Source organism: Notamacropus eugenii, chromosome 2 (genome assembly GCF_028372415.1).
Source record: "Notamacropus eugenii isolate mMacEug1 chromosome 2, mMacEug1.pri_v2, whole genome shotgun sequence".
Taxonomy (NCBI): domain Eukaryota; kingdom Metazoa; phylum Chordata; class Mammalia; order Diprotodontia; family Macropodidae; genus Notamacropus; species Notamacropus eugenii.
In genome coordinates, this window is record NC_092873.1 from 215,637,663 (window position 1) to 215,650,732 (window position 13,070).

General features: G+C 38.8%; 1 protein-coding gene and 1 long non-coding RNA gene across 20 annotated transcripts in view; one reads left to right on the forward strand and one right to left on the reverse strand.

The window, feature by feature from the left end:
- Positions 1-13,070, forward strand: part of LOC140526793 (uncharacterized) — a 90,059-nt gene that overhangs the window by 37,782 nt on the left and 39,207 nt on the right. The gene's annotated exons all lie outside the window — the stretch shown is intronic.
- The window catches only part of EPB41L2 (erythrocyte membrane protein band 4.1 like 2), a 283,916-nt gene that overhangs the window by 11,403 nt on the left and 259,443 nt on the right, over positions 1-13,070 (reverse strand). For all 19 annotated transcript variants that reach the window (XM_072643326.1, XM_072643324.1, XM_072643319.1 and 16 more), the window contains one exon: positions 4,886-4,999. In XM_072643326.1, the coding sequence (XP_072499427.1) occupies positions 4,892-4,999 (108 nt within the window). In that variant the 3' untranslated portion in view covers positions 4,886-4,891. The remainder of the gene's footprint in view (positions 1-4,885; positions 5,000-13,070) is intronic.

The following is a 13,070-nucleotide window of genomic DNA, read 5'->3' on the forward strand; positions in this document are numbered from 1 at the left end:
AAATACTACAGCTCTGTCCAACAGCATTAGATAGCAGCCTGTCTGTATTATGGTGCACAAGCACTATGATGGAGTCTCAGTAAACCTTCACTAAAGTTATGTAGAAATACTAACATTATCTTTCACAGGGAAAACTGCAAAGGGGGTAGGGGGGAGTAGAGTTGGAAAAAAAGCTATGCAAAACCAAAACTACCTTCCACTTATTCATTTACTTTGGATTCTAATACTGGGTCAGGCTTTGTTTGGGGTCTGAGTAAAATTGTACTGAAAGCAGAGATTCCAAATCATCCAAATTTCAAGAGTGAGACTAATAAAAGCGAGCTGGAGGAACTCCTGGCTCGTAACCTGAAAACAGTCATTTGGTAAATCAATAGATTTGCCCTTTTCCTCAAAGGTGGAGGCAATGCTAATCAGAGCACACGTGTAAATGAGCATCTCCTGATTAGTGAGAGTTACTTCATCCAAAATAATTCTTTACTCCTGTTAAATTGGTTAGATAGCTCATGCTAATTTTCTGCTTGGCTTGTGAGTTCATTTTCCAGCATCTTTAATATGATCCCTCCTTTGAAATGTTGGTTTGAACAAGGAAGTGACTCCTGTTTAGAAAATCATATTCCAGATAATTCATGCAGTATCCATACTCCTTCACACTTTTATTGAAGTGTACACAGAAGGACAGAAGAGTGGAAATCAACCTCAGTAAAGTGGTATTTGAGAGGCAATGTGGTGACTAGGCTGTGAAGGCAGAAAGACCCAAGTTCAAATTCTGCATCTGAGACATACTAACTCTGTGACTGGTTGTTGCTCAGTTGTTTCAGTCATATGTGACTCTTTGTGACCCCATTTGGGGTTTTCCTGGCAAAGATACTGGATTGGTTTTGCCATTTCTTTCTCTAGCTCATTTTACAGATGAGGAAACTGAAGCAAACAAGGTCAAATGATTTGCCCAGGGTCACACAGCTAGTAAGTGTCTGAGGCCAGATATGAACCCAGGAAGATGACTCTCCCTGAATTCCAAGCCCAGAACTCTATCCTGCATCACCTAGCAGCCACAGAAAGCAATTCATTTCTAGGTGATCTAAGAAATTGCAAATTGCAGAGAAGGTGCTAACTCACAGTTGTCTCCTCTGGGAGTTCCCTATATCAATGAAATCACAGGTTTAGTATTTATTTCTAAAATAGCATTTTATTAATAGTTTTGATAAAAAGCTAGATAAACAAAGAGGGTAAAATTATTGGCTAAGGTAAGGGACATAAGGTTTGGAAAAGCTGCCTATGGTACTTATTCACCCTTCCTATGGATTACTGTGAGACTTAGTTGGATGCACTTGAAAGTGTCTGATGAGCTCAGCTGGTTAAAGCATAGTGCTAATGGGATTAATGTCATGAGTTCTGTCTTTACTTGGCTTTCCTCCCATTCCATGGCCAAAGACAGAATCACTGTTCAGACCCACTGTTTTACAGACAGTGGTTCTGTCTTTTAGCACTATGCTAATCATATTGAAGGGGCAGCTAGGTGGTTCAGTGCATAGAGCACCAGTGCAGGAGTCAGGAGGACCTGAGTTCAAATCTCACCTCAGACACTTGACACTCACTAGCTGTGTGACCTTGGGCAAGTCACTTAACTCCAGTTACCTCATCCTGGGTCATCTCCAGTCATCCTGATGAATATCTGGTCACTGGATTCAGATGGCTCTGGAGAAGAAGTGAGGCTGGTAACCTGCACAGCCCTCCCTCACTCAAAACAAAGTCAAGTGCAAGTCATGTCATTAATTCTCTGATGATATGGTCTTCTACGGCAACAAAGGACAAACACATCATATTGAAATAGTTATCAAAATACAAAGGCCCTATGTTAAAAATTCCTGCTAACTATCCAGCCAGTGTAGATATAGTAAGATAGCAATGTTGTCCTATTTTATCACCCAAATGCATTTTTTTTCTGGAATAAATTATGGTAGATTGATGCAAAGACTTAAAAGAATGTAGGGACTAATTTATTATAAGGCAAAGTAGAAAGAGAAGCATCGGATTTGGAGTCAGAGGACTTTGGACAAGTTGGACAGTAAGTCTCTGGCCTCGATCTTCTCATCTGTAAGATGAGGAGATTTGTAGTAATGATCCCTAATATCCCTCCCACTCAAGATCCACGACCATATGACTTTTTTCCTTTCAAATCCTCATTTATCCCTTCATTGTTTCTCAAGATAATATTCTATACCAGGCACAAAGGCCAAAGTAACAGACAGTCAATCTCAGTGGTACCTTATCCAAAATTCAGAGCTTTCTTGAAGTGAGAATGTGTCAGCTTAGGAAGAGGAATATAGGCTTTTCACTATTGTGATTTTTTCTGTTTCTGATATATCCATCTATCCTGGATATTCTCCTCAAGATATCAGCCTACCTGCTGCTTTGTAACCACAGGAGAGTTATGATTGGCTGCTCACCCAGTTAGAGAGGTGTTACCTATAGGTAGATGCCTTAACAGACTATTAGAAAAACTGAGGGTACACGTGAGGAAAGAATACAGACAAACTGATTCACTTAAGTAAAACATTTGGAATCTACTTAACGTATTTATATCCTAAATGGATGACTATAACAATTTCCTCAATGGTGTTCCAATGGCCCAGAAGAGCAATTGTCATACATTCCCCTAAAGTGCTTCCACGGGACTTAGAATCATGAGTTCAATCCTGCCTTAGACACTTACTAGCTGTGTGACCCTAGGCAAGTTACTTAACCCTATTTGGCTCAGTTTCCTCACCTGTCAAATGAACTGGAGAAGGAAATGGCAAACCACTTTGGTATCTTTACCAATAAAACCCCAAATCAGGTCATCAAGAGTTGGACAAGCCTGAAGAACAACAAAAAGTCTTTCCTTGCTGGGGAATGCTAAGAGTACTTTCAAACTAGACTAATGTTTTCCAAATTCAACATGATACCTCCCTGCATTCACAAAGATACTCACTCTCCTCTTTCCCATGCCTGGAATGCCTTCCCTGAACCCCACATTTCCCACTTCAGTTACTAGTGTCTCTCTCCAAAAATTACACTGTATTTTCTTTATAGTTGAGCAACTCTGCCTCCTCTGCAACTTAAATCCAATTCATGCAGAAGTCAAGACATCACTCTTGATGTCAATGGTCCCTTTTGAAAACAAAAGACAAACAACTTTGAAAATAATTAGGTGTACGCCATATCATTTCCCCCTATAAACCATAAGCTCCTTAATGGCAGAATCTATTTCATTTTTGTCTTTTTTACTCCAGTGCCTAACAGGATGTCTGGCACATAGTAAGCACTTAATAAATGCTTATTGATTGGATGTTAAAATCTGTATCATCCTTTACGGCTCACCTCAAGTGGCCCTTCCCTGATCCTCTCGTAACTTCTCCTTTGTAATTCTCCTGTTCTACCCTGTTTTACATTTATCTGATTTGAAGTAAAGGGGAAAAAATGGGAGTTGTTGTTTCTTTTTTGCAGTCTAGAAACCCAAAGAGGAAATAGTTCAATGACAATAGAAGCATCTGGGATAAAAAGGTCTTGAGGAAAAATCAGCTGGAAAAGGAAAGAAATTTGAGAGGGTGTGTGTGTGTGTGTGTGTGTGTGTGGAGGAGAGATGGCATGAGTGAGGAAAAGTAGGAAGTATCTCTTTGGATACTTCTATTGAATACAGTACTCTTTTCATTGGATTGCTTATGGAAGAACGATGTAAAATGTCAAAGGAAAAGGATGCATTCAGAAAGGCAGAAAGGGATCCACAAGGACAAATAGCTGTCTTAGATGTATCCTACTTTTGGCAAATGCAACATCTGAAAAACCTGGATTTAAAAAATAAATCAGGAGGCAATTTTGCCACAGGTGGTTTTATTTTTAACATGATACTTCACAGATGTATCTTACTTCATGCAGCAGATGGATCATCATTGAAACAGCAAGTTATGAGTCATGCAGAAAATTGTACACATTCAGTTTCTGTAATATTTAAAATTCATTAGGGAAGCTTGCCTTTTTTCCCCATTATACAAGGCTAGTTCATTTAGGAAGTCATGCAGGTGAAGGCAGAGTCTTACTAGTGTTAAGCAGTCACCAGAACTTGAACTTTGTACTTGTGACCAGTTCAGAGAAACCAGCCTACAAAAGCCTAATGCCTTATATTTTCAAACCATTTAACACTTTTCAAAGCCCTCTTCATATCCATGGTCTCACTGCAAATCCGATTTTTACGGCTGAAGAAAACCAGGCCCAGAGAGATTAAGTGACCTGCCCAAAGTCTACACAGGTAGTTATAATGCAACTATAATGAACTAGGACGTGGGTCTCTTTATTCCTAAGTCATAGACACTTTCAACTATACCTACACAAATGTATTTTATTTCTAAAATAACTTATGATTAATTTCTAGGACATATTTACTATATTTGGGGAAAAACTGTGTGTGTGTGTGTGTGTGTGTGTGTGTGTGTGTGTGTGTGTGTGTGTGTGTCAGATTTCATGATTTCTGAAATGAAATGAAAATGACCTTGGAGCTGGCAAATTCTCTTACCTTGCTTTATTTCAAGATTTCTAATCTAATAAAACATGAACTGTGTTGAAACTCATCTTCAAAGAGGATTTTTGGTGAAGTTAGTGGTGTTATACTGAAGAGATTTTAAAAGGCATTTTAGAAACATACCCAAATTCATTCACAGAATTGCTGGAAATGCCTTCTTTTGTCTTGAGGACTACCTAGGTATACCAACCAAGTCATATGGTGCATAAGTAAATGCAAATCACCCATGCAGAGCAATCTGCAAGATTAAATTTTTAAAATGGAGTTAAATCTAGCATGTTCTAAAGGAAGAGCCACGACAAGGACCTTGGAGTCAGCAAGTTCTCTTACCTTACTTCATTCTTCCTCTTCTTCTGTGACTCCTGTCTCTTTATGCACCACCACTCTTGTGACTGACATGTCAGGGTGCTGCTCTTTGGCTTCCTTAATGGCTTGGGCCAATGCCTAGCAGGGGTTGAAGACAGATCATTTAGGTTAGCTCATCAGTGGTCAAATTAGAAAATAGAATTTTAAAAGGATCTCTGTGGAGAGGGCCCTGGGCTTAGAAGTAGAAAGACTCATTTTCCTGAGTTCAAATCTGGCTTCAGACATATTGTAGCTACGTGATCCTGGGCAAGTCATTTAGCCCTGTTCTCCTCAGTTTCCTCATCTATAAAATGAATTGGTAAAAAAGATACTCCAGGAGCTTTACCAAGAAAACTCCAAATGGGGTAAAAAAGAGTCAGACATGGCTGAGAAGACTGATCAACACAACACAGCTATCTCACTACTGGCATAGGCCAAAAGATCATCAAAGACAGAAAGAAAAGTCCTATCTACTAGTATCTATATGAATATAAATACACACATCTGCCAAAGCATTAATCAAAGCCCCTTTTCAGCAGAAAAAAAAAGGAAACAAAGTGGGTGACTATTGAGGAAAGATCAAACAAAACAATGGTATAAGAATGTAAACGTAAATAATGTGCTCAAAGAAATGATTAATATGAAGATTTCAGAGAAACAATAAAAAGACCTAAATGAATTGATACAAAGTAATGGAAGCAAGCAGAACCAAGAGGACCATATACAAAATGACTACCATGACTTAAATGAAAACAACTCTAAATAGGCAACTGAACTGGGACTGAATTTAAGAACTAATCTTGGTCCTAGAAAACAATGCCTATATATACAAACATACTCCCCTCTCCCCTTTTCCTAGGGAAGGAGTTTAAGTATCTGGATGACAGGATTATATATCTAGAGTTGGAAAGATAATCAGAGGTCTAATCTAGTGGCAACCCCTTTATTTTACCAAAGAGGGAAGTGATTTAAATGCCCAAGGAGCAATGGGTTTTCTGTTTTATTTAACTGTTTTTCTTTATGACAAGGAGGATTTTATTAGGGGTGGGAGTGGTACAGGCATGATGGGAAATAGCTATTATTGCTTAAAAAAAACCCAAACCAAAAGCATTAATAAAACTCCTTTTAGAGGGGCCAATTGGTTTCTAACAGAAGAGTATGCTGCTAAAATTCTCCGGACTTAAGACGTTCATTTCCTTGTATGCATGTATGAGGGAAAGATGGGTTATGGTGCCCCCTAGCGCTCATGTCGGGCAATTTTCTCATAAACAAAGTAAAATTCTTTACGTTTATTCCCTTGCTTACCTCTCCAGCCCACCCCCCTCACCCCCTTTATTGTGGAAATATAGAAAATCACACAGAGGTGATTAACAAGGACAGAATAATAGAATGTAAGAGTTGGAAAAGATCTTAGAAATCACTTAGTCTAACTTCACATGAAAAAAATTGAAACTCAGAAGCAACTAAAATTCAACTCTCAACCCTTTTCAGCACACCAATCTGAGAAAACACTGATCAGCATAAGCTTTCCTTATCCACCCAAATAAAAAGCATGTAATCTTTGCAGGTAGGAGGCAAAGGAAAACAGAATGAAGGATTTGGGGCTTGAGAAGCACAAAAAGCATTGCTCTTTGGAAGAAGTTAGAATTCCCTGAGGGAAAAATTAATCATTTTTTTTCTTTGATTTTTAAAGTTGGAAAGAAATCCAACCTAGGAGAGACTACTGTATCTTATTAGGAAAACATGGATCCAAAATGTAACACTACAATATGCCCAATACCATATGTTACTTCACTAAATCTACTGGCATTTGGTTAATGCCAAAAAATTAGCTTTTACAGAATGATTTCAGTTGTAAGCTATTCTATACAAAGAGTATGATCTATAAAAACAAGAGTTGAAAAATGGAGACTATGAGAATTGGGGAAAAAACTTAAATATACCTAAATGTTCGTGCTATCAGCAGAAAGTGGAAAATTAGGAGGAGGAGGGAATTTGGAAAGGATCATAGGTACAATAATATGCTGAAAAATCTTGTGAATGTGTGTGTTCGTGTGTGTGTCTGCGTGTGTGTGTGTGTGAGTGGAGGGAAAATCTGGGAAAGAGTAAGGATGGAAATAAATCTACCTGCAACTATAAAGTGTCAAGTATTACTGCAAGGTTTAAAACAAAAAAAAAAACCTTTATCTAAGGTCTCATATAACCAAGGCAATTCTATGTAAACTGTTTAGGCTTTAAAGAACTTGAGACACCACCTAGGCACTGTAGCTCTTACTCATTTTTGGGTCATAGACCTTTTTTAGGTGGTGTGAAGCCTACAGATCCCTTCTCAGAGCATTTGTAGCCTATATTCCTAATTGAGAAATAGCCTAAATTTCAGCTGGAGGTTAGTAAAAAAAAAAAAAAAAAAAAAGCAGTTTGTTTTTTTTCCATTCAAGTTCACTAACTCCTTGAAATCTGTCCATAGACCAGTGGGGGGTGGGGGGAGGGGAGGGTGTCTGTGGATCCTCCATTAAGAACAGATCTAAATCAAATCTTTCACTTTACAAATAAATTAGTAAATTAGTTCCATGGTAATTAAGTTCTTTATGTATAGTAGGTATATAATGAATGTTGGTTGAATTGAACTGCAATTTACAGTACTTTGGCAGATACATCCAACATTTATTCTACAACAAGCAACTCCTTTACTGGGGCACAGGGTTTGGGAAAAGTTGGTGTTTAGCTGTCCAGCGGTTGTTTGATGTAGAAATAGTTTTGTTATACCAGTCATACCAACATACAGCTTTAGAATGGATCTATACTCTTTAAAGTGGATTCCAACCTGTATTCATTAGGTGAGCATCTTACACAGGAAATATGCCTGGTACATAATGGAACTTCTGTGCATTAGAGCATGTTTTGGTTGGCTGAAAGTTAATTAGGCGCTGAGCATTGCTTCCCTTGCCTGGGCATCAAGGTAAATGTAAAATCAGAAGCTACTGCCATAATTTTCCTTCCATAAAACCAGCATTTTAAAATTGTATTCATTAGCAAATATGAATTTGTTGGCATTCTAATTGAGAATTTTGATAAAAGATGGTCATTTACTAAGTACAACATACCAGGCACTGTGTTAAGTTCTAGGGATACAAATGAAGGTTAAAAATAGTTCCTACCTTCAAGAAACTTACATTGTAATGGGGTTAACTTTGTATTTAAAAATGGAGATATTAAGGACTTTAAGGAGGTAATAATTGGACTTTACTGAGTAGGGGGTGATGTGGGCAAACCCACGCTTTAGGAAAATCACTTTGGCAGCTGAGTTTAGGATAGATTGGAATGAGGAGAGACTAATTAGAAGGCATTCATTCAGGAGAAACGCAAGGAGAACCTGAACTACAGCAAGGGCTATGTGAGTAGAGAAAAGGGGATGTTGGACAGAGTGAATGAGTGAGAATGAGGAGAAAGGGATGACACCAAGGTTTCGAGCCCTGATAATTGGGAGAACCAGTGGGGAGCTTGACAATAAAGGGAATTTCAGAAGAGAGAAGGGTTTGGTGGGAAGGATAATGGACATATCAAGTATGAGGACCCCATAGGCACCTTGAGTTTGGGTGGTCCAAAAGGTACTTAATAGGCACAAATCCTAGTAACTTCCCGTGGAGAAAGATCAAGCATAGGGCATGATTGGTCTCTTCCCTCATTAAGATTTGAAAATTTAATACAGAATGTATCATGCAGGTTTCTGCTATTTGGAACTGGGTGATGTAGTGTATAGAGCACTGGATCTGGAGTCTGGAAGACCTGAGTTCAAATCCAGTTTCAGCTGCGTGACCTTGAGCAAGTCACTTTAATCCTGTTTGCCAAAGTTTCCTCATCTGTAAAATGAGCTGGAGATGGAAATGGCAAACCACTCTAGTATCTTTGCCAAGAAAACCCCAAACGAGGCCACAAAGAGTCAGACAGGACTGAAAAGACTGAACAACAATACAGGCTGTTGATGTCTGTACGTCCCCCCGTAGGTTTTAGAAAGTATCTGGCAAAAAGGTTTGTGATATTGATTTGAGATACTATTTGATCTTCCCAATCTCAGCAATGAACTGAAAGCAAGCATGCTCATTTAATTCTCAACAGCTTGGTCATTTAATTACAGCCTTCAAGAAAAGATAAGCACAAGAGAACATGAAATTAAATTTCCTTAAAAATCCTATGCTACATTATAATTAAAAATTAAAATTAAAACAATAGGTTCAGACTTTTTTAAAAAACAAGTTTATTTTTTAAAAACAAATTTCAGGGAAGGCTAGCGAGGAGAAGGCATATAGATTTTGGCTCAGTTTAAGAAAGGACTTCCTTCTTTTTTTAAAGCAATTTAAAACTGCCCAAAAATGAAAAGGGGTTTTCATGCTAGGTAATAATATCTCTGCCATGGAAGTGGTTCAAGTAAAGGTTGGATGACTGCTTTAGTGGATGTTCTAGAATGGATCTGCTTGTCATTAAAGGGGACTGGATAGAGGGTAGGTGGCACAGTAGAGTCAGGAAGATTCATCTTTGTGAATTCAAATCTTGCCTCAGACACGTCTTAGCTGTGTGACCCTGGACAAGTCGCTTATCTTAGTTTGCCTCAGTTTTCTCATCTATAAAATGAGCTGGAGAAGAAAAAGGCAAACCACTTTGGTATCTCTGTCAAGAAAACCCCAAATGGAGTCATAAGGAGTCAGACATAACTGAAAATGACTGAACAACACCAACCAAAGGAGTTGGACTAAATGACCCTAGCAGAGATCCTGAGGGTCTAAGACATTTTAGATCCTCCTCACCTGCATGTTATTTCCAATTTCAAAACAAGATCTAAGTCATAACAACAGCTGTATCCCTGAACAGTAATGCCAATATTTCATTACAATAAATGCCTAATATTAAAGTTGTGCATATGTACTATTTGGCACCTACATTATAGATTTCTGCATATTTGGTTTTCACTAAAATGTGTTGCAAAATACTAATACTAGACTAGAACTTCCATGTAAACATCAAGAAAGGCAAAAAGACAGAGCTGAAATCATGCCTGAGTTAAAATTCCTGTGGGAAAGGAGCTATGTTGAAGATCTAAGGAGTTTGGTTGCAGGGGTAAGAGAGAAAGAGTTGGAGGGAAATCAGCTTCTGTTTGGGGGAAGAAGAAACTTCCAGGGGTAGCTCCTTCCCAGGCTTACTGTGAAGCAGCCTCAGAACTGGCAAAAATGGTTGGCAAAAATAAAGGGCAGCAATCTGGCCCACTTCCATCTGAAGCTGGGAAGTGGAAGATGCTCACTCAGACTAACCTGAACTGACAGGTCATATATAATCAGTTCCATACCTTTCTCAAGGTCACATGGATAATACAGATAGAATGCCTTCTGGTTACAGTAAAGGAGAAATGTTACTTTAACTTTAAAAATTTATCTTTGCTTCTAGTTCCTGTCCCTGCCCCCCAAGCCCTGCTCATTCAACCACATAAAATTTGGTTTTCCTCCCCTCCACTTTAAAGAAACTGGCTCAGTCCTTAACTTGGCCTCCTTCTCCTTGATCTCTTTGTAGTGGTTGATAATGTGGACGATGACTTCATTTCCAGATACTCTCCTTGGCTTGTCCAAATACCAAATTCCTGGTAATGTTCCTTCCTGATTAACTCTCCTGTTTCCTCTTCTTGCTTCTCTGTAGCTCAAATCTCTGCAAAAGGAGCCAGTGAAGGCCTCCTGGATCACATTGGGAGATGAATCTGATCTTGATAAGAGAGATGGCCATTTTTGTGTTCCCCCAACATTCTCTGCATAACAACAGAAATGGTCATCCTTCCTTGGAATTTAGGTAAAAGTACACTGGTGTGGAATGGTACAAAGAGCACTGATTTCGAGCAAGAGCACTCTGCTTCAAATGTGAGATCCTGGCAAGTCACCTCAACTCTCTAAGCCTCAGTTTCCTCCTCTGTAAAATGAGGGGATTCCATTAGATGAGTTTTTAAAGTCTTTTCCAGCTCTAAAGTCTATCATCAAATATCCTTTTTAGGTCTTACTCACTGATAAATAATATCCATCAATCAACATTTTTTGGGGGGGGAGGCAATCGGGGTGTGACTTGTCCAAAGTCACACAGTTAGTAAGTGTCTGAAGCTGGATATGAACTAAGGTCCTCCTTACTCCAAGACCAGTGCTCTATTGGCTGTGCTACCTAGCTGACTCATCAATAAACATTTATTAAGCACTTACTATGTTCTAGGCACTGTGCCTCCTTCTTTGAAGGAAGGTACTTGGTTTACCTTTTATCTGTATAACCTCAATGTCCAGCATAGTGTCTTAAACATATTAGGTATTTAAAAAAAAAAATACTCACTGCACTAAAGTTGAGTGTTATTCAAGGTTCTGGCCTTGGACTTCTCTCTCCCTCTCACTCCCTTGGCAATTCCATTTTCTTTTATGGTTTCAACTATCACATCAACGCAGATGACTCCAACTCTATTTGGCCAATCTTAACCTCTCTCCCAAGCCTAGGACGTGCCTTTCTGAATGCTATAGGGATATCTCCACCTTGGAATCTTACAGGTATGTCAAACTCAACATGTCTGCCACTGATTAGGCTTATTACCTTCTCCTCCTGATTTAATCATGTTTATTGATGACACCAACATCCACCCAAGGTCCCATGGCCACACCCTGGGGTTTTCTTTGATATTCCCTGTGATAACTCATCTGTATTAGTTATACTAACATCTCTCTTCCCTCTGTTCTTTCTGTGCCCATTGCCTCCACCCTACACTGGGCTACTCTGACCTGCTTCTCCTAAATCCTTAGATTCTTCTGCTCAGAAGCTTTGAGCATCTCTCTATTATCTCCTGAGGAAAATGTAAACTTCTTATCCTAGCATTCAACATCCTTTATAGTTTGGTAAAACTCTTATCTTTTCAGGTTTATTTCATAGCAGGGATCATCACCCATACATGTCCCTTACTTTCCCATCTCTTACGCCTTAGCTTGCATTGCTTTCTATACCTAGAATGTACACCTTTTCCTTCTCTCTATTATATTCTTGCTACTCCATTAAGGTTGAGATCCAATACTATTTCCTACAAGAAGCCCTCTCAAGATCTTCCACAATCTGGTTCTATTCATTATAAGCTTTAAGCCATCATCATTCCACACTCTATGTGGCAGTCAAACTGGACTGCTCTCCGACCTCCAAAGACACCCTGTAATCCTGTAATCTCGATCCTCTGTAATCTTTCCTAATGCTATCCCTCATGTCTACAACACTGTCCCTTTTTTTCCCATTTGTCAAAAGCCTTCCTATTCTTTAGAGGTCAAATGCCATTCCCTCCCCAGCCTAAAGATTTTCCTTTATCTGTACAGCTGGTGATGACTTTGGATCTCACATTACACTTTCATTAGGGCTAAAGGTAAATGTCTGGCACTTCAAAAAAATCAACTCTGTAAGCATAACATGAAGCATGGCATGAATAGATAGCAGTTATTCTGAAAAGCCTGTAGCTCAACATGAATTAGTAGGGAGATGTGGTCGCCAAAAAATTTAACACAATTCTAGACTGGATTCAAAGGGACAGAGCTTCCAGGAACAGAGAATATCATTGTATATTGTATAGAGAATAACCTTGTAACGTATCATTTACAGTATTATGTTCAGTTCTATGTGCCATGGTTTAAGAAAGACATTGATGAACTTAACAGAGGAGATTGGCCAGAACAGTAAAAGGTATGAGTTCATATTACACAAGGATCAAAGAAACTTCAGAGAGGATATCATATCATAGCTTTTTTCAAGTATCTGAAGGGCTATCATGTGGGAAACTGAGCTAGGCTTGTTTTATTTGGTCTCAGAGGGTAAAACCAGGGCCAGTGGGAGAAAGTCACAAAGAGGCCAATTTAGGTTCAATGTCAGGAAGAGCGTGTCAGCAATAGAGCCATCAAAAAGTGGAAAGGGCTTATGAGATGGGTACTGGTTTCTCCTTCCTTGTACAAGATTTTAGAGGAGAGAATCTAAACAACCACTTCCTGGATATGTTATAGTGGGCATTCATTGTGTAAATGAAGCAGACAAGGAGTCAACTAAGAGCCCTTCCAACTCTTAAATCCTTTAACTCTAATACATTTGTTTCCGGGATTTTATGTATTATTGTTCTCTAGGTTTGTGTCTTATT